At 43.6% G+C, this 27,747-nt stretch overlaps 1 protein-coding gene across 1 annotated transcript in view; it reads left to right on the forward strand.

Annotated features, from left to right (window-relative positions):
- The window catches only part of LOC307239878 (solute carrier organic anion transporter family member 2B1-like), a gene marked incomplete at both ends in the record, with an annotated part of 35,942 nt that overhangs the window by 2,110 nt on the left and 6,085 nt on the right, over positions 1-27,747 (forward strand). Inside the window, 13 exons of the mRNA XM_080013457.1 lie at positions 221-377; positions 1,563-1,787; positions 2,194-2,277; positions 4,206-4,297; positions 4,667-4,892; positions 7,711-7,841; positions 11,102-11,189; positions 11,323-11,487; positions 15,406-15,595; positions 16,117-16,303; positions 19,338-19,380; positions 19,431-19,488; positions 25,757-25,821. Coding sequence (XP_079869583.1) covers positions 221-377; positions 1,563-1,787; positions 2,194-2,277; positions 4,206-4,297; positions 4,667-4,892; positions 7,711-7,841; positions 11,102-11,189; positions 11,323-11,487; positions 15,406-15,595; positions 16,117-16,303; positions 19,338-19,380; positions 19,431-19,488; positions 25,757-25,821 — 1,711 coding nt within the window. The remainder of the gene's footprint in view (positions 1-220; positions 378-1,562; positions 1,788-2,193; positions 2,278-4,205; positions 4,298-4,666; positions 4,893-7,710; positions 7,842-11,101; positions 11,190-11,322; positions 11,488-15,405; positions 15,596-16,116; positions 16,304-19,337; positions 19,381-19,430; positions 19,489-25,756; positions 25,822-27,747) is intronic.

Genomic DNA, 27,747 nt, shown 5'->3' on the forward strand with positions numbered 1-27,747 from the left:
CCATGTGCATCAATGAGCCCTGGGTGCCCATGACCCTGTCACCAGTTCATCGGTTCTCCTTCCTTGGACTACTTTTCGTAGCTACTCAGCACTGCATACCGGGAACACCACACAAGACATGCCGTTTTGGAGATGCTCTTACCCAGTTGTCTAGCCATCACAATTTAGCTGCAATGGTCGTCCTCAAACTTTTTCTTCGTCTCTTTGTATTTTCCTCAAGGTAGGAAACACTGTTCTAATCGTGTTTGTGAGTTTCTTCGGGAGCAGAGTCCACAGGCCTCGCTTTATTGGTGGAGGTGCTCTGCTGACCAGTGTGTCCACGTTGATTATGGCCATTCCACACTTCACCAGTGAGCCCTACCAGTACTCAAGCAACTGTGAGTGCATGGGCCCGACAAGCCTTAACATAGAAATTCAATATGTGCGCCAAAGGACTGTAACAGTGTCAAATTCAATTTTAGCCCGTTAAGTAGTCAGCACACACATTCTACATTATGCCTGAATATTTTACTGATGACACACACATACTCACATTTTAAGATTTTTACTAGAAATATACAAAAAAAACGACATAAACGAATTAACAAAGAAATGTGTTGCGGCCGCTTATAGCACCATGAATTGTGGATCCATTGCGATTACTATTGCAGCAATTTTGCTTCCAATTTACAAAAGATATTGCGCTAATGTTATGCTGCTGAGTGCAGTTTGATGTTGTTTTGCATCTGATCGCAGTTATCCATGTGCCAAAGTAAATAATCGTGCATCAGCGGGAGGGGGTGGGGGTGGGGTGGTCTCCATTGGAGAGTCATTACGCATTTAGGCCACTGCTCTACACTTGCCTGTTTAACAAATTATCAGTGTTAAATAAATAAAAAACTTAAAATAGTAGTTGACCGTAGTTATTTTGAGTTAAAGTGTTTAATGAAAATGAAAAATTGTAAGGAAATCCTTGGAGGTGCTGTGCCAGTGCCAAATCCTGACGGGGGTGTTTGAAAATAATGAACACGGTCTGTATATATCCGTATATATATATATATATATATATATATATATATATATATATATATGTATATATATATATATATATATATATATATATATACATATTTTTTTTCTTTTTACTTAAGGAATTATAGTTCTCTCTGAATCTTAATATTACAGTGTAGAAATGATGACAGTAAATTCAATATATTTTGCTCTACAAAGTTTGTCTGGCTATCAGAGCTGGTGTTTGTAAAATGGCCGGTGTTTGTGAATTGGATGCTATTTGCAACGAGGCTCATTTGCAAAGAAAGGGGTCAATTTTGCTATTGAAATAATAAATTACAGCTGGGTAAAATCTCAGATTTTGATTAAAGTTAAAGGTGTTTCCTACACTACATTGTGTTACATTGAGCCCTTCAGAATTTCCCTTTTAATATTGTCTCTATTTTAAAGCAATGGCGCTTCTACACAAAACATACATAAAACCAAATAAACCTACACCAGTAGACCTGCAAAATATACACAGAGAGAAACACCATTTTTAAGTTGATCTCTCTCTCTTTGTTCGTCTACAGCCACCGTTGACAACAGCTCTGGTCTTTGCCACTCAGAGGGCACGTTCACCGAGTTGCCGTCAAGCCAGAGCTGCACGCAGCGTCAGACTCCCTCGCATCAGGGCGTCTATCCTCTGCTGCTCCTGGGTCAGCTTCTGCGGGGGATCGGCACCGTGCCTGTTCAGCCCTTTGGAATGTCCTACATTGACGACCATGCCTGCAAGAGGAACTCGCCGCTCTACCTCGGTACTTCTGGTGCCGGCGCTGTGAAAATAATCAATCAGGATCCCAGTACTGAGAGACAAGTCTTAGATTTACTTTGAAATGATCTTAAGTTACTTTGCATTGTTTAATGTTTGCATATGGGCTCTACTGCCCATCACTCCTGGTGAGATGTACAGCAAACATACTGTAGATATGCTTATTGAGCTCGAAATAGAGGAGTGAGGAGCTCGAATCCCCAGATTGGAGAGAAGAGTGGAGCTTGTTTGTTTTTGTCGGCAGGTTCAACAGGGCGTAAGGAATGTGGAATGTAAGTGCTGTTATCTGGGCTCTGAAACGTATTTGTGAATGCATCCAAAGATTTGTGAATGTGATTTTTCAATGTCATTCGAGGTTGTTTTTTGTTTGTCTCAAGGTTTGTCTCTGGCAGCAAACTTCATTGGATCTGCATTTGGGTTCATCGTGGCGTCCGTTACGCTGCGTTTCTATGTGGACCTTGATAAGATCCCCAGTGGTGAGTAGAGTGATGGTCCCAACAGATCACACATACAATGAGAAACTCAACTTTTTCTTGATATTAACATAAATCAGTATTTTAAGAAAACAAGAAATAACATTTTTGAGATGCTGTGAAAATTTCCATTTAATATTACTGTTGCGCTGCGCTGGCGGTGGCTATGGTTACCCTTGTGCTCATAGTTGGGCTAGCCCCTCAGCCACTCTCTAACATAGTGTATAAGAGAAGCCCCTCTGCACATGTCGCATGGCTTGGGGGCCCCAATCGTGTTGGCCCTACGACTGGCACCGCCCACGTTACTGTATTGACTACATACATAATTACATACATTATTCATAATTTTTTATGTATGTGCTGTGCAACCAAACAGTCAGTTTATAACATTGAAAACATGAAATGCGTTGACAATTTGCTAAAAGCAAAGTTTAACGATTTGCATTTGGAGGAGAAGCTAGAGATAAAACGTTTTGGACCCCACCAGCCTACCAATATCACACTAATCACTCAAGAAACAAAGGACGGCTTCATTCCGGAGTGGTATGAGAAGAAAACATACAGGGCCGGTTCTGAGCATAGGCCGTATAGGTGGTCGCCAAGGGCAGCAATTATCCATGGGCACATGAAGCTAAGAAAAGGAATGACAATGGGGCTGATATAACGAAAAAATATTGTGCTGTTTGGCAATTTTAACTGGACAGGATTCAGTGAAGCGACCCAGACGATAGTTCCGTTGGTAGCTGAAGCCCGGTTCTATACCCTGGCGAGTCGATCACAACCACCCCAGGGGCTGAGGTGTCCAGATGGAAACAACAACCAGAGGATGGCCGTGACCCTTTTATAGAACTACTCTCTTTATCTTTCTGTTTCTTCCTGCTGCAACCAGCAACAAGCGAACATCTTTGCATCACTCTCCACTCGCAACCTCCCTGTGCAGAGCAAACCAGAACCTGCTTCTCATCACCTTGGATAATAACTCTATTTTCTGGACACCTCGCCCCAAGATGAACTGATGCAAATGATACAACACAAGCAACTGATCAACTGGACCCCCCAGAACCCCCTCTGCCCCCTACCACACACACACACACACACACACACACACACACACACACACACACACACACACACACACACACACACACAACACACACAGAGAGCGTTACAAGACTAAAATACAGACAAACATTAAACAATAGAAAGTCGATTGGTCGTCAAAATTAAAAATGGTTAAGAAACAAAAAAGCGTAGAAAATGTAAAGTTGTTGCTGTTTTTGCATTACTTGAGGAAAGCTAGATTAATTTTTTTATGTATTTTGTTGGCTCGTTATTTTGTGATTTACTTGCATAAAAATTCACCAGACTGTGAGAATAAAGGTCTCTGAAACATAGTTCTCTGAAAGATTCTCTGAATCTTCCTTGAGGAGATATTTTGACCCAGACACCCCGACCAATGCTTTGTCAGTCAGGTTGTGTTGGATTGAGGTGAGGTGGCAGCATCAGAGGGCAGGTGGGGTAGATTTTTGTTGGTGAGGTATGCAGTGTGGATGGGAGCGTGGATGCACCTGTAAGGAATTTTGTGCTGTGTGCAAGCTGCGTGGCCTATGGGGGACACTCCGCTGCGCATCCCCATGCATCTCCATTACCTTATTGAACTAAACAAAAAAAGCACCGTGTATAAAGAAGGGATGCTCATCCATCACTGGCCGTCCAAAAGAGGGCCGATTGTGCAGTACACTTTAGGGTCCTGGTTTGACTGTTTCAAAATGTGGCCAACCTACACAACAACTCATCTAGCTCACCAAACCCGGCACTTTTTAAATTAGAGACTTAAGAAACATTATGATGCTCAGCCATACTTCAAAGTGACTATTTTTCAGAGGTTGCTAAACAGGTGTCAGATGTCCCGTTTATTGTTGTACAAGCAGGCGAAACAACAGACATAACCCGCAATTCTCAGAGGGTGATAGCGGTGTCCTACATGGTGACGGTGACGGAGAGGTTCTGGGGGTTCACCGAGGTAAAAGACGAAACTGCAGGACAGTCCAGGGTTATAAAGGCTGCTATTGAGCCCTTTAATTGAGGAATTTCTGTTATTTCAGCATATGATCGAGCAGCAGTTATGAGCAGAAGCAATAGTGGGGTTCAGACTAATTACCCTATCAGACTGTTTTGCAATGTTGTGCACACCAGTTCAACCTGACACTTGACCCACAAGGATTTCTGGATTTGGATTTTTTTTTTTGCAGATTTATCTGCATCTGTCTCATTCTTTTCCATTTCACCCTAACGAGCCGTCGCTCCAGCTGACGTATTAAACAGGCACATCCCGAGGCTCTCGAGAACACAATGGAATTTTAAAAGCAGAACAATGATTGTTGTTTGGTAGAGCCGGGAAGAGATAAAGGAATGTCTCCAGAACATCTGCAGAGGGGATGGATGGGACAGAGTGAGCATCAGTGAGGCCTATGGGCTGTCCATGCACCTGCAGGATCCAACATTCTTGCAGTACCTACAATTATTCTCTGAGCTAAAGCCAGAAGTGGACATCATTCACAGCATTATACAGAAACAAGAGCTCAATGCAGCTTGTATTGGAAAAATTCAAGAGCCATGTGACCCAGCGGCAAGAGCGAGCGGCTATTATTGCTCACGATGCACAAAGCAGTTCAAAATGGAAGAAAACAAACACAGCATCGGTTATGAAGGAGGCGTGCGACACTGTAATGAGCCATGTGGAAGATAGGTTTTGCTGAAGGGAGCATTCGATCGGAGCAAAGTTTGTTGCCTGCACACATTTCCCAAAGTTTCTAAATTCCCTCCCCAGTGCACCCCCAGTGCAGAGCTTGAATGTGCAGTAAATATATGGCCCTTGGCAAACAATTCACAACTGGAAACTGAGCTGAAGTGTCAGTTTAACTGCACCAAATTGCACACAGGAAACAGTGCACTGTTGCTGCTGTGATCAGTACATGTCAGTAACCTGCTCAGCTTTGTCTACCTTTGCACGCAACACAATGGGACAGAGGAGGCTGAACGTCCTCGCTATCTTATCAGTTGAAAATGTATTCATTAATGGGCTGGTCCACAAAAGCAAAGTAACCGAGACCTTTGCATGATTGAAAGAATGGCAGACATCCTTTCTTTTTAAGAAATGTGGTGAGTCATCTCCATTTGCACGTAATAGGCCTTTTTCTGGAAAGTCTTACATTTGCAAACATATTTTGGTTTGATGAGCGCTCTTCTTCTAGCAATTAGGCTCAGTTTTTAATGGAACCCACTGTTTTTAGTAGCCTGCTCTCTCTGTCAGGTGCCCCCTGCTTTGTGTGTGTGTGTCCTGCACCCGACGTGGTTAAGGTTGTTGCTTTATGTTGGCTATTGCTTTGCCAACATAAATGTAGAGTCTGCATCTGGTGATTGCTTATCCTGGGGTTGAGTGCGTACAAATATTTGATTATCTATTATTATTTATTGATTAATATCCCATTTTATATACCACATTTTTATACCACATTATGTGTGCAACACCCTCCGTGTTCATAGCCTGCCTAATGCATGAAGTTCTGTTCTCTGCTTAATTCTACTTGGGTTACTTAGTAAAACTACTGTTATGTGTTTGTATACTGTATGAGCTTTCAGAAACAGTGTTTCTACTGCTTGATTTATTGATTACTGCGTAAAATAGCTGTTTATTAAATTGAATTTCAATCAATCTTTAAAATAATATGGTCGAGAACCCAAATTGCAATTTATAAGACTTTCTATTTGTCACACAAAATACCTGCTGTGTCAGGTGATGCTGCTAAAATCAAAGCTGATATGCCTTTATGAGCAAGGTGCGCCACTGGAATTTCATTGCTAAATACACCACTGTGTCCCAATGCTCCCCATAAAGGCTGAGAAAGGGACCAGCTGACATGAAGGACCAAACTGTGAGCACACACCTGAGCTTGTTCCTTTACACAAGGGATTTTCCACTCCATTTTTTCACTGTTGATCTGTTCCTCTGAATTTTTCTCCATATTAACATAGAATTGACAAAATAGTCCAAACACATGCAAGCCTCAGGCATCTATTATGTAGGAAGCAGGAAATACCTTTATTTTTTTTTTCACTGTTAACGTGGAAGATTTTCAGCCAGACATATTTTTACTGAAATATCTTTTCAGACTGTGGGGTATTTCTCATGACTTTGGTATGAATAAAGTTAACCATAACTTTTGATACAACCCCAAAATCACACACTTCCCAGACTGGCTTTACTGAAGTTATTAGGGTGCTTAGTACTATTTTATTTTACATTATAAAGTAGGAAGCGTTTCATCATCTCGCCATGTTTCTAGCAAATTCTTGGAGTCAGATTGTTTGATACTTGGGAAATTTCAAACATTGCTGAACAGGGAAGGGACATAATTCAGGAACAAACGATCAGCCCTCCATCCCTAATTACCCGCAATATCCTGTACGGGCCTGTATGTCCTGTGTCTAATGCCACTGGTTCCGTATAGGCCTCCTTGGTGGCTACAGCCAGCTATTCATATAAGTCAACTGGGCTCAACGTACAATAACACTTCAAAGACAGGCTCGAGTTAATCTTACGATTGGCCCCCCCGATCCCATTTGGTGGACTCCCAACTGCCAACACCTGGGAGACTACGAGGCATTCATGTACACGCGATCAAAAGCAGTGTTATCAGATTGGGCAGTTTATCGCCAGAATTGGGCTACTTTTTATTTGATTGGATAGATGAAAAATAGCTTTGGGCCGCTCGTGACATTTTTGGGCTCCATTTTGTCTCATTCGGGCTACCTTTCAATGAATCAGCCCAACCTTGCCTCCAGATTAAACGAGTATGGTTGAGATTAACAGCAAAACTTTCAGCCAATGACATTTATTCTGTACAATAAGAGGGAGAAGGCACAGGGAGGGAAGGGGCCAGATTGACAGTGGGGCTCGACACGCTGTGATTGGTCATAGCAAGGTTGGACCAGAGGTCATTCGGAGGGGGGCCCCGGGCAGAAAATCCCATCTGCATTTATATTCTGCTAATCCCATCCACCTCTGATGGCTCTTTGCCATAATATTCCCAATGGGGTGATTCTTCGGGGCCCAAAGCAGTTGCCTGCCTCGCCTACGCAGGTTTCTGGAAAAGTTATGATTGGGAGTTTCTTTCATTGAATTGGGCAGGTTTTTAACTGTTATTTGGTGGAAAACTGTCGATCAAATATGGCAACACTGTTCAAAAGAGCTACGTCTCAGCCAGGAAGTAAACCTCAGAGGGAGGAAGCAATGATCAGAAAATTCAGAAACTAGAGAATGCAACCAATAAACTTTGTGATATATTATCATACTTAATACAAAATCCTAGATAAAGCCAAGGAATGTTTGAACTGACTGATTAAGAAGGTGACCTGGCTTGACTTGTTTTGCAGATCAGATCGAGCTGGACCCTAAGGACCTGCGCTGGGTCGGGGCCTGGTGGCTCGGCTTGCTGGCAACTTCCTGCTTTCTGTTCCTGTGCTCGCTGCCCTACTTCTTCTTCCCCAGACACATGTCCAAAGAGGTAGACCACATCAACAACAACCAAGACCCTTTGAACCGAGATTTTCTCAGTGAATCGAAGCTGTGAAAATCAAATCATTAAATACAGTAGATGTTCCTCGCACTTTGCACAGTTCATGCCCCAATGTCAACAAAGTCAGGTTGTGTGTAGCCACGGAGGCTATGAGCTCTGCAATACTAAATTAACACCAAATACAAAGTCATTATTGTTCATTAAATATTTGGTCATTAAATATTTGGTCTACTTTCAAGTTAAGTCAATAACCTGCTAATATTGTGGATCACTCCAAATAGACTTAACCTAAAAGAAAGGTGCAAAATCAACTCTTATACAGAGCACATAAAACAGTACAGACAAAAGACAGCCAGGCAGTAGAGTCATGACAGATAGATAGATAGATAGATAGATAGATAGATAGATAGATAGATAGATAGATAGATAGATAGATAGATAGATAGATAGATAGATAGATAGATAGATAGATAGATAGAAATTGCGCAAACATGTCTGAAGAACAACCCAAAACGGAATTTTACAAAAATATAAGAGTGTCAAGACAAGCCCTATGGGGTTGAATCTCTAATAATAATAATAAGTACAAGTATAGCTGCAGGCAACATATATATTTGTACAGCTGCTGCTGTATATATGTACAGCTGCAACCTGGTCGAGGTTAGTTTGTAGTTAGGTTATAGTTTTCCGTATTCCCGTAAAACACACCATCACTTTGCATCTACACCAATTACAGATGTTCTAGTTCCATGGAACATAGAATCAATTCATGCTGATGCTCGTCTTTACATCAGCATTCCTACTAAAATGAGTTACAATTTTCCGAGATTCCTTTGAACGCAGTATTGGCTCTGGCTGTCTGTGGTCTCGAACCTGCCGGAATCCTGCGCGAAACAACAACTACACACCAATGGAGTCTACACCACGCACCTCACCGGGTGCGACCGCAGCCCCACCCAAGAGACGCCACCTGCACATACGCTATAATATAGAGTATGTGCAGGTGGCGTCTATATTCTATATATATATATATATATATATATATATATATATATATATATATATATATATACACAAATTGGATGAGGATGTCAAAAAGCGCCCTGCGCCATAAACTGATCACGCTACGCCCCTATGCTACTTCCGGTAAATTTGCAACTGTTTTTCAATAATTTCTGATCCGAATGTAAATTGATGTGGATCAAAATTGAACTACAAGTTGTCTGTATAGTAAACAGTAGGCCTAGAAATAAAACCAATAGTTGACAGTAAACATAGACTTCTGTTTACCTGATCAACAATTTCACATCCTGGTAGAACAAATGTTTTTTTGTCAGTCAGTCAGAATCTGAACCCAAATAACTTTATTGGCCAAGTACTGAATGTGTACACATACTGTACAAGGAATATGACTTTGAGTTTGAAATGTTTTTTTGTTTGTTCTCTCAGTACTTACACAGACATACAGCTAAAACAAGGACAACAAACCCGACTATAGATAGACATAGACATTTAACTATATTGCAGAAAACATATAATTATATAAATATGTATAAAAAGTATACACAATATATACAAATGTATATACAATGTAAAAGGGTTGGACATCCACTGGGTCTCCTGGCGCCGAGATGGACAGGAACACTGCCAAGAGATGGATACATAGAGATAGATAGGTGGATAGATCGATTTAGGGGAATTTTGTTTTGTAATAATAATCAAGAAATTAGAATAAAAAACTAAAAAATGTAACAATTAAAAAAATAAACATTAAATTTAAAAAAATTGTAACATACAATTAACCTAGAAATGAACAAAAAAAAAAACCACACAGATTTAGCAATAGGGAATAAACCTCCGTATCAACAATTCACATTCTGAGAAGTAAGAAATTGGGCAAGTTTGCATGAATTTCGATAAAATCCATACATATCATTGCTGTAATTCATTAAATCTAACATGCCAAATGCAATGTATCTTATACAGTATAGTGATTGATATGATTTTAATTTCTAATGAAATAATTGACACAAATGAAAACTGTCTGAAGTTGAGGGTGGGGCACAAATTAAGATGTGAGGATTTTAATGGGAGTGAAGTAACTATATTTTAACTAAGTACTGTATAGAGTAATGCACAAGAACGAACATTAAATGCTGGTGAAAATGCTGCTCTTGTTCAAGGAAGGGGGAAGTTTTGGATATTCAATATATTTTCGAAACAGCTCTAAATTAGAATGTGTTTGATTGACAAGCTGAAGGCACCACGGCCTCTGTTTGCCTCCATCTGAAAATATTGTCTGAGGTTTACCTACGAGCATTAGCAAATATAAAAACACATAATTTGGTCGAACATTTCCTTTGAATATGTTCACTGGGCTGATATGAACCTGACACCCACCAGCTATTTGATTAATTTGATACCCACCCAGGATCAGCTAGTAAAATGCAGTTTCTTTTGAGGCAGAGCTACCTCCGTGAACACTGACCTTGAAACGCAATCCACTCATTGATAGTACATTCCACTATGTGTCAAAATTAAGCACATCATCGCTTTCTCCAACTTGCCAATTCCGCCAAAATGATATGTAATCACTGTCAAATCCCAGTGATCGTGCTTACAGAGGGACTGCTAATGGATCCCGTATTTCTGGCCTCACAACCTCAGGTGATTCAGCCCCTTATCTGAGCCCTCACCAATCTGCCTACTTTAAAGACCAAATAAACCTGCAGCCCATTTGTTGCAAGAAGCTCTTAGTGGCCTCGAAGAGTCATTGATTACAAGATCATTGGTTTGGGCGGAGAAATCTTTCCGAAATCTTTATAATTTAACACGATTGCTTGTTGTTTCTTACCGATAGGAGCAACAAACTAGTTTCTCATTCAGCAAAACGCAAAATGCAGCAAAAATGCCTTAGAACATAGTTGTGGTTTGAATTTGTTTACCAAATTCAATTTGTTATTTGCTATGAATAGATACAATTATATATTTAGATATTTATGGATAAATATCCAGAAATAGGATTTATTTTAAATGGTAACCTCTTCTAATACAAACCCAGCCCACCCTACAATCATTTTTTCACACTGCACTCACCTGTGTACTGTGCGTCACGGATTCAAGGCCAATTCCCTACCATTTAATGAACCTGCCGATTGATTGAATCTTGATCTTTAGATAGCAGAAAACATGTTTTCAACAGTGCAACCAGCCTGCTGCAGAATGCTCTTGTGTGTTTTGTTGTCCAGGTTGCCGCCGGTGAAAAACACACTGAATCAGAGGATAAAAAGTCACAAGATCTTGTCCAACAACTCACACTCATTCAGTTCATTAAAGGTACATTAACCTCTGTCCCTCAAGAAGTACCGTAAGAAGATTGTTGATAAAAAATGTTGAGTCTCATATTCATTAAAAAGAAACAACTGGAAGATATCTCTGTCTCTTTTTGTTTTTCTTTCTCTTTGTTCAGCCTTTCCCAGAGTCGTCCTCCGAATGATGCGGAACCCCATCTACCTGCTGATCGTCCTTGCTCAGGTCTTTCTGGCGGGGCTGGTCGCTGGCATGGCCACCTTCATGGCCAAATTCACAGAGCAGCAGTTTACGCTGACCGCCTCCTTCGCCAACATGCTGATAGGTGAGCGCCTAAAGTCGTGCCGGACATGAATGTGTTTAAAGGATCTTACTACTGTGTCAAATTGAGTCTGAGCCCATTTACTAGTCAGCACATATTTGACGTTACCCCCTGATCATTTTCCTGATGATGGCTCACATTTATAGATTGTTAAAGGGGGCCTATTTATGCTGCTTTTCAAATGGTCTCTGAGATCCTCAAAATATTTTTTTGAATTTTTTTGCTGAAAATAACACTCAGGTTATGCATTCGAGTCATACTAACATGCCTCAAAACCATAGCCTTCCAAAATGGGCTGTTTCTATATGTGTATCTTTAAATGTAAACGAGCAGCCAGGCCCCTCGTTCTGTGAGCCAGTGGGGTTTGAGCTTAACTCTGGATTCCATTGTATTTACTCCATAAACTTTCATTGATTTCACCTTGTCAATACACTAAAATCTGTTTCTGAACAAATTTGACGCGAGAAATAATCCAGTTGCTGAATCTTTACTCATATAAGATCTACAAGGACTCATTTAAGAGTTTGTTCTGAACTTTCCGCTTAGAGCACCGTAGGATATGGTGGGGCAATGGGCTTTTTTGTTTCAATCAATTACAGAAACTAAATTAAAAAAAATACATCTCCAGTTTTTTTTGGAGAAATGCCGAGCGGCTGCCACAGTGCCGCAGTCTACAGTACAGTCAACCTACCGTGAACACACACACAAACACATAAAGAAACACACGGCAGAATTAATTTTCAAATACATGCAGATATCTCGTCTGCAGTTTTGCCGCAAACAGTTGGTATTAATTCCTCTTACTTTCAAAAGATGTGTGCTGGTCTCTGCAGCCAACAGAGAACTTCCCATGCTCAGCTATTAGCTTCGATGCTAGCGGGCCTGATCGCGCTCGAGCCGCTGGGTGGAGTTACTCAGATGGAGGGCAGTGGAGCGCCCTCCATCTGAGGAAGGGGCTTCAAATCTGAACAGCTTCTGACAAATCAGAACAGCGGACCTTCCTCTTCTCCTCACAATCAGCTGTTTATTTTGTCTTTTCATCTTTATATCAGTACATCACCACATTAAAGGTTAAATCATGATAAAATATCACTTTGGTTGGAATTATCTGGGTTTTAGCAATGGAAACTGCTGCTTAGACCAATGGTGTCAATGTTGTTGCTGAAAAACATCTTAGGAAAGGACATTACCTGTCGACAATTAAGAGTTCAATGGAAAACAACTGTTTGGTTTTTTTTAACCTGTGCTGTCAGCATGCTGGGCATACAACACAGAGTATTTGTATGCCATTTGAATCCAGGACAGAGTTAGTCTGCACGAGGAGTTCAAGTTCTCAACCTGCAATGCAACTCTTTATTAATTCTTAAATCATCAAGAACTGCTGCAATAACTCTGTGTTAGGCCCACGGCCTCCCAGCGCCACTAGAGGACGCCCTTGCCCCATCTGCAGCTCCCTACTCGAGCCCAATTGGACACACCTGGGATCAATTACCTGCATCACTCTCACAGTATTTAGTCTCAGCTTCCCAGTCATTCCTTGCCAGACCATCAACTAGCTTACCCGAGTTGTACGGCTCCTTGGCTCCTTGGCTCCTTGGCTCCTTGGCTCCTTGGCTCCTTGGCTCCTTGGCTCCTTGGCTCCTTGGCTCGTGGACCCAGTCTGTCTCTCCAAATCCAGCCAGCCCGGTTTACCTGCCTGTCTCCACTCGTCGACCAAGGCTGTCCGTCCTTCTCCCTCCAGCCTGGTTCCCCGTCTCTCCACCCGGATCCTGGACCCCTTCTCCTGGTCATCATTGTCCCTGCCCAGCCCTGCTCCATCCCTACCTGACCGGGTCCCCCTGGCCAGCTCCACCGTCCAGGCTAATAAACAACCTTGGCCTGCCTCCCGTCTCCCTGTGTCGTGCGTTTGGGTCTCTCCTAGCGCTGGTCGTGACACTCTGTCCTGTGGATGACCTGTAGAATGACAAGAGCACAGTTTTGGTTATGGAGAGCCACCACCAACCCCCCTCTTTGGCGAACTATTTATCATGTTTGGGTCTATAAACAACTGATCACTACTCCAAGAGGGGGAGAATCACCACGGTGAGACAAATAAACATAGAAACAAACATTAACAGGAACATTGGATGACAACTGGTATTGAAAAACTGAATTAGGTCGGGGAAAACTGGAACTACAACTGGTCCCGTGGGCTCTTCCTGTCAAAGTTATGGCAGTAAATGAGGGAGGAGAGGAAAGCATCCCCGGTTGCTGGGGTGCACTCCAAGCAGGTGTGCGTGCGTAAGATGTCCACCGGTGAGTGTACATGACTTATCCCCATTGGTACTGGTGTAGAAGGTCGGTATTATTTTGCGGCGCCTCCAACCCCCCTGAACTCCACAACCCCGAGCCGCAGGAGATCCCCGGGTACCCCGCCCTGCAGTCGTGGCACATCGCAAGCCACCAGGCGCAAGCCGTCAGGACTCTGGCCAGGCCAGGAGGGGGGCCCACCTGACCGCCCCCCGGCCAACCACGCCCCCACACTGACCCGCCAGTGACCGGCCACCCCGGAAAACCCCAGTGCTCTGTGTGTTGTCGATAACTGCAGTTAAAATTGCGAGATTGGGGGTGCAAGTCTTTGGGTCGAACCCAAATCACTCGCACCTCTCCTGTCTCGCAGACCCTGGTCCGATGGAGTGTTGTTCGGAGTAGGATTGGTGTACCAACGTGTGTGTTCGAAGCTAATGTGAGTGGGATTAAAATTTTGAGACGGATGAGAAGCATGCTTGGGCAGGAGCGTGACAGGCAAGACGGCAGCTGCCAGCTGCATCCCGACCCACATAGCCTGCACCCCGCCATCCCACAAGCCCTCGGGCTATTGTGTGGTGTATGTGCTGAGTATGATTTTTGGCACTGGGAGAATCTTGTACGTTTAAAAAAAATCTCTTACGTTTAAAAAAAAAGCTTGCTGTTTTTAAAAAAACAGCACGCTTTTCAAAATAAAAGCAACACAGTGCGTGCACAGTATAAATACTTTTTAATTTATGTTGTAATTTACGACCTCACGCGGCCGGACAGGGATGCCCAAAGGGCCAGATTTGGCCTGTGGGCCGTAAAAGGCCCAGGTCTGCTCTAAGGGGTGGTTCCTCGGGGACAGGTTAAGCTTAATCTTAGGCTATTTCACACTTTTAATCTGGATTAAGTGAAATGGCTTTTCTCATTCATGGTTTAAAATAGTCTCAGACTATTTTAGTCTTGCCCTAGTCTGATTTCCAGTAGTAAGATAAAAGATAATCTGGGTCTAAGTGAATGTTTAAATGAAACCTGACCAGAGGGAGGTATATCTTTGGATAAATGCACATGGAGCCTCCAGGTCGACCTTGACAACAGAGGAAATGGATTATCTCGAGGAAGTCCAGCACCAAGACCAGACAGAAGGAGCTGACGAGTCCTTCATCACCTTAGTCCAGGACTTCCTAGTCGAGAACTCACTCATCTTATATGCAGCAATTTATCAGAGAGGCATTTTTAAAATTCTGGATTCATTTAAATGGGATTAGGTTTGTCCTGATGTCGAGTAAATCCTGTCTGATAAACTGCACCTTAGTAGTTGCATTAGCCCTACCAAGCACCAGTGAAACCATTAGCATAGCAGGAGACGGTGTGATTTATTTATGTGATGATATACTGGATAGGACACCAACAGGAAATAATATTGTTGCACAGCAAGATACTTAAGTACTTCACACAAGTGATGGGATCTACCAAAAGCTCAAAAGTTCAAAGGAGATATACTGTATCATGCAACTTTCAAAACACGAATAGTTGTTGGTTTTTAGGCTATTTGAATGGAATTGTTGGAGTTGTAGTTGAATAAAGATGGAGGTTACCTAGTTACCCTGCCCATTTAATTTAATCACAGTGACACGTCTTCCTCTACAGGAGGGGTGACCATACCACTGGCTGTAATGGGCACCATCCTGGGAGGAATCGTGATGCGACGGATGTCTCTGTCGGTAATGAGCGCCAGCAAGATGTGCAGCACGGCCGTCTTCCTCTGCCTGATCACTGGGCTTCCTCTCATCTTCATCGGCTGTTCCACACAGAGGATCGCAGGCGTCTTCCCGCCCAAGTACAGCAACCTCTTGATCTCCGTGTGTCTCCCATGTTGGATAGCCAATGGAGATAAATGACATCTTGTTGTAGTTATTTTGTGAGAGAAGATCACTGCCTGCTCTGCAATTGTGATGTTTGCTGTGTTACCAAAGGTTGTGTGCTTGTGTGTGTGTGTGTGTGTGTGTGTGTGTGTGTGTGTGTGTGTGTGTGTGTTTGAACATTTGCGCATGAATATATGCTGTTTGGATTTGGTTGAGCGTGTATTTGCGTGTGTGTGGGATCAGAATCTGGCTTTTTTGGCCAGTTACACTTAGATGTTCTGAATTTGACTCCAGTAAAGGAGAAAAATAATAAAAAAAAATTGTAAGAAAAATATTCAGATGCAACAAGTAAGACTTCATTAACAGTAATAATGAATATTTACAGAGTTTGAATATTTCCAGTGGGTAAATGGGGGAAGTTACAGGGATGCGGTAGAAAGAATACTTGCAGTACCTGTTCATAAGTGTGCGTACATGCTTGGATGTGTGTTGACAGTCAGGATGCCTTGGCGTGCAGCGCTGGCTGCATGTGTCCTCAAGATGACTTCAACCCGGTGTGTGGCTCCAACGGAGTGGAGTTTGTATCGCCCTGCGTTGCAGGCTGTGTCGCCATGGAGACGGACAACACCAACCACAAAGTGCAGGTGAACCCCATGGAGCTGCAATGCCAGGACAACCTTCAGGCACTTCTCGTCCACCGAACTCCTCTTCCACCCCTCCTTTCTTTGACCAGAAGCGTCTACTTTATTTGGGGCATTGGCCTCAGGTGCTGCTTGTTTTCCTCTGGCCTTACAGTATCTTAGGTCGTAGGCGGAACATTTAGAAAGGAAACAGAAGCTGTGAAGTCCGTCCACTTCACAGCTTCACTTCTGTTTTGCCCATTTCAGACAGATGACCAACACGTCTGCTGCACTCTCTGCAGACTTTAACACACACACACACACACACACACACACACACACACACACACACACACACACACACACACACACATATATACACATTGATGCAAACTCTCACCCTCAGCTGAAAGCAAATATAAATCTTTGATGTAAGCACATTTTAGTGTTACACAATTGTTGGGGCACAACAGCACAGCTAAAGAAGCGGGATACGTAAAAAAATAACAAAAAATAAAAGATTCACGAAAATAAATGAAAAAGACAAAGAAAAATAAAAGGTCATGTCCAAAACTAAAAGATAAGGTCCTATGCAATAACCAATCGATTACATTTTTTTTAACTATAATACAAATAGGTTGTTATTTAAATACCTTCAAAAAGAAATCAATGTAATTCAAATTCCATATGAAGCTATTATTTCTTAGACCCCGTTTCCACCTTGCATTAACTAACCTGCGTATCTGGATTTGTCATCTCGGGGTAAATGAGGGTTAATGCAAGGTGCGAATGGGATCCAATGACTCCTCATTTCTGTGTCTGAACCCTTCAACAGCCATCCACACTTCCCAAAATAAATTGCACAGCAATACACCAAGGACACTATTGTTCTACATACAATAGGAAATCAAGTCAAAGTCAGTTCGTTTTACATTTTCCTTTAAATCAGTTGCTGACAGACAACTCTTAGACTTACTTTACAATGATCTATATTTATTTTGCAAGCGTTTGAGGTGGGTGTCTGGCCTCTACTGTTCATCAATCCCAGTGTTCATCACATACTCAATGAGGTAGAAATATAGTGAGTGATGAGCTTGAATCCCCTCCACTGCATAGAAGGATGGATGGATGCAGGGGAGGTGGAGAGAGCGTGGCATTGCAGCAAGCAAGCAAGCAGGCAGCAAAGCAGGTAGAGCAGGAGGGACTGGCTGCTTAAATAGGCCGGCCAATAAGGGGCGGGAAAGCATGTGGCGCCATTGAGCTGTCTGACAGAACTAGCTACGCCTGGTTTACTTTCTCAAAGGGATGTGTTCACATGTGAAAACTAGACACTAAACTAGGGTGACGTCATTTTCAAACCCTCAAACCAGCATCCTAGTGTACCGCACGTTCATGCACACCCATATGTATGTGCTTTAGCACTCGCCATAGGCATTTTCATTAGGATGGCGGACAATTATTATTATTATTATTATTATTATTATTATTATCATTATTATTATTTTTTTTTTTTCATTTATTTAATTATCAGTTATATTTGGCCATCTCAATATTATATTTTTGTCAGCATTTCCACCATGCATGACTGAAAATGTATTCTTGCAGTGTGTGCAGAATGCAGCATTTTCAAGTAAAACATAATAATAATTATTATTATTATTATTTAAATTGTGGTTTAATTGTTGCAAGTCACAAATTCATTTTTTCGGCCTCCACAACACAAAAGCTGCAAAGGCTTAGACAAATGGCACGTTCATGCACACCCATATGTATGTGCTTTTGCACTCGCCATAGGCGTTTTCATTAGGATGGTGGACAATAATAATAATAATAATAATTATTATTATTATTATTATTATTATTATTATTATTATTTTTATTATTATTATTATTATTATCATCAGTTATATTTGGCCATCTCAATATTATATTTTTGCCAACATTTCCACCATGCATGACTGAAAATGTATTCTTGCAGTGTGTGCAGAACCCAGCATTTTCAAGTAAAACACAGTTATTATTATTATTTAAATTGTGGTTTAATTGCTGCAAGTCACAAGTTCATTTTATTCGGTCTCCACAACACAAAAGCTGCAAAGGCTACTTAAATGAATAAATCCAGCCCTTTCTGCAAAAGCAGGATTGTGTATATTTCGAAAGAGGAGTTGATGCAATCCGTCCTTTCACATACATAAGTCCAACCAGGCCACCAGGACGACCCATCACTCACCACACACTGCCACATGGTCTGTTCTGTAGAATCAATGTTGAATTTGCCACAGTAACACAAAGAATGGGATATTTTGATGTTCACTCGTTGTCTCCATGTTGAATGTAACCCCAAAATGCTCATAACCCACAAAGCTAAGCATTGACAGCTAGACAGAAAAATGTCAGAAAGTAGCCAAACCTAAAGAAAGCTGTTTGAAAGCTGTGTTTAAATCTTGTCTGCAAAAGGGGGTTTCTACGACAGAATGAACTTTCGAACCACCATGCTGTTGCATTTGATTCAACACGATAGGAGTGTTGTAGTACTGTTTCTTCAAAATATTCTACCAATTCACCTGTTAAGTTATTAAAATCAAAAATTTGCAGATGGGGTTTAATCTGAATCAGGAGTAAAGTCAGCTCCTTCTGTCTGCTCTTGGTGCCGGTCTTAGTCCAGATAATACATTTCCTCTGTCTTCAAGGGCAACCTGGAGGCCCCACGCCCATTAATCCAAAGATAAACCTGCCTCTGGTCAGGGTTAATTTAAACCTTCACTTAGTTCAAGTTCAAGTTCAAGACCTAGATATGCTCCAATCTTCCTTCTGGAAATCACATTTTTTAAACCAAGACAAGGGCAAGTCTGAGACTATTTTAAACCATGACTGATAAAGGACATTTCAGTGAGTCCAAATTAAAAGTGTGATTTAGTCTAAGATTAGGCCTAATCTGTGTCCACCAAACGGCCCAATGAACAGACATATATGAACACATGAAAACAAATCAGTAACATGATGATTTGTTATGACTTTACTTCTGCCAATGATATCATTCTTCCGCTCCCTCCACAGAATTACACTTTGTGTCAGTGTGTGGGTGGTGGAGTTGAAGGTGGAGGTGGCGGCGGAGATGGAGGTTCTGCGCTGCCGGGGACGTGTGGCAGCAGATGTTCCCATCTCCTCTTTCCCTTCCTCGTGCTGTCAGGACTCACCCTCTTTATCGGCTGCCTTTGCAAAACCCCCTCCTTCATGATGGTGCTCAGGTAGGAACTCTCGGGAAGGACAGAGGCATAAACTGACATGTCGAATGACAGAAAACATTTTGTTGTGTGTAAAATGCAAATCTTGAATGGAAACGGCTGAAAAAAACCTCCAAACTGCAAATCTTTTCACTTATAAAAGTTTATATTAAGATCACTGGGTTCTGTATCTGTGTATCTGTACCTTGTTCAAGAGTTATGAATAATAATAATAATAATAATAATAATTATAATAATAATAATAATAATAATAATAATAAATATAGCTGCAGGCAGCAACGCACGGGTTCCAACTTAGTCGTGTTAGGTAAGAATTATAGTTTTTCAAGTTCGCATTCATTACACCATCAATTTGTTTCGACACCAATTACACATTCTCCCATGGAATGTGTAATCCCATGGAATCTTTACATCAGCATTACTTCTGAAATGTGTTACAGTTTTCCGAGTTTCCATTTAATTTAATGAGTCCTGGTGACGCGAAATTACTATGATTCAAGATTCAAGATTCAAGAGGTTTATTTGTCACATACATATACATACTTTCATTTATATATGCAGTGAATGTCAATGCAATGCACCCGGTGAATACACACATGTTCTAGACTGAACACAGTAGCTACCTAAGAATTTCTACTTGACTAACTAACTTATTCCTGAAACGTAATGCTGTAATACTATGAATACTATAAAATAAAATAAAATAGAGAGAATAAAATAAAATAAAATAAAACAAGAACTCAAGGGTATTGCGGGGGGGGGGGGGTACAAATAGATAAAGGTAATAGGCTTATGTATATGCCATAGACTTATATATATGGGATGGGCTATTTTTGTATATACAGATATTTGCATTAAAGTGGCATGTAAATAATGTGAAGTAGTGTTTGTGAGATAAACAGCAGAGTATACAACAGTACGGCGCAGCAATACGGTAACACCGAACAACCCAGAACAGTTACACAGCATGCGGTACAGCATGCTACATACAGTACAGTAAGGTAGTGGAGCCTATGTGTGTGGCTCAGTGAGGACCCCTGGTGAGGTCAGCATTGACAGTTCTTATGACTTGCGGTAAGAAACTACGTCTCAGTCTCTCTGTTCTCGCTGTGTGACTGCGAAGGCGCTTGCCTGACCGTAGCAGCTGGAACAGTCCACTGTTGGGGTGATGAGGGTCCTTCATGATCCTACGGACTCTGCTACTACACCTCCTTTTGTATACATTCTGCAGGGACGGGAGGGTAGTTTCAGTGGTACGTTCAGCTGAATGCACCACCCTCTGCAGGGCCCGCCTGTCCTGAGCAGTACAGTTCCCAAACCAGGCAGTGATGTTGCCTGTCAGGATACTCTCCACTGCTCCACAGTAGAAGGACTTGAGGATCCTCACTGAGACCCGGAATTTCCTCAAGGTGGTAAAGACGCTGTCTCGTCTTTCTCACCAGAGTGTCTGTTTGTAAAGTCCATGTTAAATCCTCTGTGATGTGGGCTCCCAGGTACTTGAAGCAGCTCACTCTGTCAACAGAAGTCCCATTAATCACCAAGGGCGTGTGCATCCTCGATTGTAATCCTCGCCTAAAGTCAACAATCAGCTCCTTAGTTTTGCTGACGTTCAGGTGTAGGCTGTTGTCCTGGCACCAGAGTGACAGGTCAGCCACCTCTTCGTGGTTGGCCTTCTCATTGCCGTCGGTGATCAGGCCCACGACAACGGTGTTGTTAGCAAACTTGATGATGGTGTTGGAGCTGGACCTGGCCACACAGTCATGTGTGTACAGGGAGTATGGTAGGGGGCTGAGGACATGGGGGATCCTGTGTTCAGAGTGAGGGAGCTGGACATGTGCTTCCCCACCCTAACCACCTGGGGCTGGGCTGAGAGGAGGTCCAGGATCCAGGCACACAGTGGAATATTCAGTCCGAGCTCCTTCAGCTTGACAGCCAGTCTGGTGGGGACTATGTTATTGAAAGCTGAACTATAATCGTTGAACAGCAATCTCACATAGGCTCCCTTCCGGCCATCCAGGTGGGTGAGCGTTGTGTGCAGTACCTGGAAGACCGCATCATCCGTGGATCCGTTCTGCTGGTACGCTGGCCCTAACCCTAACCCTAACTGCAACGGGTCCAAGGTGCGGGGGAGGGAGGCACAGATATAATCCTTAATCAGCCTCTTAAAACACTTCATGACCACCGAGGTGAGGGCCACCAGATGGTTGTCATTCAGGCAGGCCGGAGAGGCCATCTTTGGGACAGGAACGACGGCGGATCTCTTGAAGCATTCAGAGCGCAGCGGATGGATTTATCGACCCACGGCTTCTGGTTTGGAAATATCCCAACTTTCACCGTGGGAACAATGCTGTCCGCTAACGTAGCCACGAAACTCACCGCAACGTCCGTAAACTCGCTTCTTCTTCTTCTTTCGTATATCATCAGATGGCCAACTCAGTGTCATATAGCCACGCCCTCGTCTCCAGTTCTAGGTCAAAAAGGCTGTATAGGGGGCAGCTGGTGATTATGTGCTCGGCAGTCTGTTCAGGTTCCCCACACTCGCATGACGCACTGTCGGATAGGCCCCACTTCTTTAGAGATGACTTGAAGCGCCCGACACCAGTACGCAGGCGGTTCAGCGAGGTCCATAGGTGGCGTGGCATGTCTTCTCCTTTTACACCTCCTCCTGGGTCCCGGATGTATTCTTGGATGCGGGAGGGCGCAGCTGTCTCCCACGATTGTCTCCAGGATGCTGCCAGCCAGGCGTCCTTGGACAAGTCGTCAGGGATCGACTGTAGCATCTCTTGTACTGCCTTGTTGTAGGGATGGCGAGACTTGAGCCTGCATGGTGGTGCCGGTGTTGTTGTGGCTTTGTACAGGATGTGCCAGTCGTTCTTCTGGGCTTTTCTTGCCAGGGCGAGGGTAGCTGCTTCCCGTCGGAGACTGGGTGGGGCGATACGAGCTAGGACTGGCAGGTAGGACACAGGGGTGGGTTTCAGACAACCAGTTACTATCCGGAGGGCGCTGTTGATGACAGTATCCACCTTGTTCGCATGTGGACTTCTGCTCCAGGCAGGGGCACAGTATTCCGCTACGGGTTGGACCAGAGCTTGCGTGGATATGCATAGGGTCTGGGGGGAAGCTCCCCAAGTCGAGCCTGCAAGGCGGCGGATGAGCGAGACCCTTGCGGTTGTCTTGGCCTTCACTTCATCCAGGTGCTGCTTGTAGGACAGCGTCCGGTCCAAGCATACGCCGAGGTACTTGGGGGCTTGCTGGAACTCCAGGCGGATGTTGCCAACATGCACGTCCAGTTCCCTTCTTGCCTCCCGGTTGTAGAGGTGGTAAGCTGCAGACACTGTTTTGCCCATGCTGAGCTGAAGGTGCCACTTCTGGAGGTAGTCTGCCAGGATGCCCATGTCTCGGTTGAGGCCTTCTTCCATAGTCTTCCATGTTGGGCATCGAAGCATGATGGCCAGGTCGTCCGCATAGCCGTACTTCTTGGATGTTGTGTCTGGCAGGTCGTGAATATAGATGTTAAATAACATTGGTGAGAGGCCAGAGCCTTGCAGGACACCGTTCTTCAGCCTTCTGAGCCTGCTGGTCTGGCCATCGCTGGTTTGTAGGATGAAGCTATGGTTATGCAGCATCCACATCTTCTGCTTCTGGGTCCATGAGACCAGCAGTTCTTCTTTCTGTTTCCACCGTAAACGACTGCCAGTTCGCCTCCCTGAAGTTCTCCTGACCGGTTTGCCAGCTACCAGCTGAACTAGGGATGGTACTTTGATGATGGATGGCCGGTGGTGTGAGCGAGGGAACCTGTCCAAGACACGTCTCTCCGGTTTCAGGTCGTTACTGCGGCATATGACAAAGGCCAGATCTGGGTTAGTGTAAGAGTTCCAACATGCAGAGCAGAAGCTTGGGGGCTCCTTTGGTCGTACAGCAGTAGTGCCTCAACGTTAGAGGCCCACTCACTCAGTGCTTCTCCATCCTGTGATGTGTGTTGGTAACCCCAATCCTTATGTTGGCAGTTGAAGTCACCTGCATAGATGGCAGGAGCAGTCACGGATGGAAGTGATGATGCAGTCAGCGCTGTTGGTGGGGGCTTATATACGTTCACGACAGATGTTTCTTGGATTTTGGTGGCCAGCCACTCGATGTTGCAGCCAGGTGGAGATTGGCTGGTGGCTGCCCAGCTCAAACCATCTCGGACGAAGGTTGCCATTCCATGCTTCTTGCTGTGGATGGATCCAGCGAGGGAGAACCCAGGAAGCTTGAGGTTTTCATCTGACACCCAGTGTGTCTCTTGCAGGAGGACCGCTGCCACTTTGTTGGAATCGGCGAGATGCCTGATGACTTCGAGTTTGGCGATGGTAAGGCCCTCGACATTGAGTTGGAGCACCGACAGACCTTGGTTATCAACGGTGGGGGTGTCCGCCCGTCCTAAAGAGGATGTTCTCTGCCTTGGTTTTGGCCTTGGCTTGTACCTTGGTCTGCCAGCTTGATGATTCTTTGGCGACATTCGTTTCGTGAGTTGGTCTTGCACCATTTCTCACTACTCACAGGCGAGGCCTCGTGAAGGCTGTCGTCTTCTCCCCCAAACTCGCTGAAGTCACTTGAACTTGATTGGAACATGTCCCAGTCGATGTCAGTCAGAGCGCCCTGAAGCGCAGCCTCTGATTGGTCCGTCCACCGGTTCACTTCCCTCGTCACCACCAATTCTCGCGCAATCAGAGGCCTGTAAATGAGAACCAGCGAAATCGTGGTGTGATCTGATTTCCCGAAAGCAGGGAGCGAGACAGTCTTGTATCCATTCTTGTATGGTGTGTAGCAATAGTCCACACTTCTATCTCCCATGGTGGCGCATGTGATGTGTTGGTGGAAATTAGGCAGAACTTTTTTAAGGTTTTTAAGGCAGTTAAAGTCCCCAGTCACCAACACAGCCGCGTCGGGATGTTTGTTTTGAAATCCGCACAACACATCATACAGGTCCAACAGTGCTGTGTCGGTATCCGCTTGCGGTGGAATATAAACGGCTGTGATAATGACCATGCTGAATTCCCGGGGGAGATAAAATGGACGGCATAAGATGGTCAGCTGTTCCAGGTTCGGCGAGCAGGAGCGGGAGAGAGACTTGGTGTTGTTGGGGTTACACCAGCGGTTGTTTACCATGAGGCAGACGCCTCCACCTTTAGATTTCCCTGACTCCCATGATCTGTCGCCGTGGAACACAGAGAAGGACTCGGCTGGATGAATGGCTTCATCCGGCACCAGCAGGTTCAGCCATGTCTCGGTCAGGTAGAGGACGCAACAGTTTCTCGTATCCCTTTGGAATTTAATCCTCGCTCGAAGTCCAGGGCAGGCGACCGCAAGGGGAGGCGCCATTATCATCACGATCCACTTGTTGCATGTAATTACTCCTAAAAATTAGAAGGTGTCCGTCTACTAGTGCACAGAGCCCTGTCTCACGGTGTCTCTGTGGAAGGTAATCACTCCGTGTGGAAGTTCCCAACAACACGGTTCCATTCAAAGGGACTGAACACTGCATGTCCCTCAGAGACATTTCATCAATTTTTTACATAAAACGGGCACAATTGGGACCCATTACTCTGGAGCTGCAAGCGAAAACAGTCCAGAACATAATCTGTGTTTGTGTCCTTACACATGGAGTTCCATTTGTGAGGACACAAACAAGGAATATGTTTTTGACTGTTTTCGACTCCGACAGTTTGTATGGACGTCACTGCATGTTGCTGTTCTGGCGTTTGGTTTAAATATCCCTGAAGAACAGTGTTTTAGGAATAATGATCGTTCCTGCAGTGTAGGTGCAAAAGAAAAGGTCGGTTCCTACAATGGTTCTAAGAACTTCCGTGGTGCTAAAACATCTTCTTTGAACGATTGTAGTTTTCGGGGTTTTGTAAACCTCAGCACAAATTAGTTTTCCGAGTTTCCTTTAAATGCAGCACCGGCTCAAGCTGTCTGTCTAGATGTCGTACTTGGAAGTGGCTGCAGAGGAATGAGTTCCGAGAGACGACACTTGGACTTATATAACTTCGGATGATGATTTCACAAATTTCTGCTCCGAATGGAGATCGATATTGATCAAACTTGAATGTCAAGACAACTGAAATGTCTCGCTTCTAACAAGGCCTCAACCATGTCTGTGCATACGCAGAGCAATAACCACAGGGTCCACCCCTGCAAGCTGGACCCCTAATAATAATAATAATAATAATAATAATAATAATAATAATAATAATAATAATAATAATCTCTATGTTGTCTCATTTTACAGGACAGTAACTCCAGAGGACAAATCGTTTGCAATGGGGATTGAGTTCATGCTTTTCCGGGTTTTGGGTGAGTGGCCGAATCTAGATTCAAGAACATGAGTTGCGCAAAATTCAGTAGCAAGGGAGTAGTACAACAACAATGCCTTTCAACTCTCCCAAACAGTTTGATAAATTCTCATAGAATCCGAAAATCTTTCATAAAATCTTAGCGACATAAAGGAGGTGGAATCAGAATCCTGAGATGGGAGGATGCAGGCCAGCTTTGTCAGCATGGTTTAGACCCTGGGGGAATAAATGACTGCATAGTAGAGGGGGTGTTTTGGAATACAATGCTATTTTTTTTGCCCCACCTGGTAGAGTGCGCCATTTTCAAGGATGAAAGTCCTTGCCGCAGGGGCCAAGGTTCGATTCCGGCACGAGGCCATTTGCTGCATGTCATCCCCTCTCTCTTTCCTGTCTCTCCATACTGTCAAAACATCTTATAGATACATATATAGATCCCTCCTGTATGCTAAATAGTGAAATGGGAGATGGACCCCGTTTACATTGTGCTATTCTAGCCACCACGGGCCAAGCAAGGTTTGGCTGTCCTGCACAGACAACCTGATACCTCAACATTCCAGAAGACCCGATCTACCACCTGGATTACTGCTGAATAAATCCTTCAGTCAAGTGAACAATGAATTTGAAAGTACCGACTCAGCGTTTGCTAAAGAGCGTTTGACATGGCGATCCATCAATCCGTGCTTAGAAAATTGTTGCTTTGCACAATATCCTCTGACAAACTGCTCTGAAACTAACAGCTCACAATGCTCGGAAAATGCTTGGAAGAGTCTGGCCTGGAGGACAATGTTGTTTGGTGGAATTCTACAGTGTTACTTTTCCCGTTTTCGCGATTGAACACACACACCCACTCCACTACCTCACCCACAAGGTTACCTTCTTAAAGGGGCAAGGCCCAGCTTATAACACTAGGAGGTAGTGGTACTGGATGATAATTTAACCCTTAACATCAACTTTACCCACAGTAGTCCCTATTTCGCACCATCCTTAAATGGATCCTTCCCCAGTGGAAAGCAACTTAAGGCGGAGGAGCAATGTCTATGAGTGCATACTGTATGGACTTCTCACAGACATGTGACAAAACACATTTGCAACTGAAAAAAGTGTTATTTTGTTAATAGAACTGTGTAACCAAAAACCAGTGCATCAGTGTACTTCTCAAACCAGAACAGGGTTCATCACAGCTTACAATATTACGACTCTGGAACACTTATTTTTCCCCTTTCTTTCTCTGAGAATGACAGCGATATTTGGGCTTATTACCCTGACGTGCTTCAGGTTTCTGAGAGTACAGTTATCCCTGAACGCCGCCATTTCCCCTCGGTCAGTTTGCTGCAGATTTATTTATTTGTTGTTTATTGATTTATTTATTGATTTGTTTGTTTATTTGTCTATTTATTCATTTGTTTATTTGTTTGCTTGTTTGTTTGTTTGTTTGTTTGTTTGTTTGTTGGTTTATTTATTTATTTTATTTATTTCTCGCTGAATGAGGTGACACTTGGCTTCTCTTGCAGAATTAAACCTGGTCGAGCCTAGTGTTACCTTCTAGCTTTCACGAGTCAGAGACTGGTTGGTTGGGAGGCCTCTGGTGTTGCGCCAGCTCGTTTTGGCTTAACCTGGCTCATAACTGGTAACAAACTTTTTACCAAGAGTCTGGCCAACTCTTCCGTCAACTGTGCCACTTTATTTCGGTACAGCAGCAAACATAATGCACAGCTCCTCTGTGGTGTTCTCCGCTCTTTTTCCTGCTAACTTGACTTTTCTCTCCTAGCATCCTGCAACTCACTGTGGCTGCAGCTGAACACACGTGCCACTTCACTACGTCACCTGCACTGGTTACCCACAAGGCCACATTCTTACAGGGGAAGGCGCAGTTTGTAGCAACTATGATTAAGGGAGGCAGCCTTTGCCCAAATTCAAGTCAACTAAT

The sequence above is a fragment of the Zeus faber genome (assembly GCF_960531495.2).
Source record: "Zeus faber genome assembly, chromosome: 14".
NCBI classification, from domain to species: domain Eukaryota; kingdom Metazoa; phylum Chordata; class Actinopteri; order Zeiformes; family Zeidae; genus Zeus; species Zeus faber.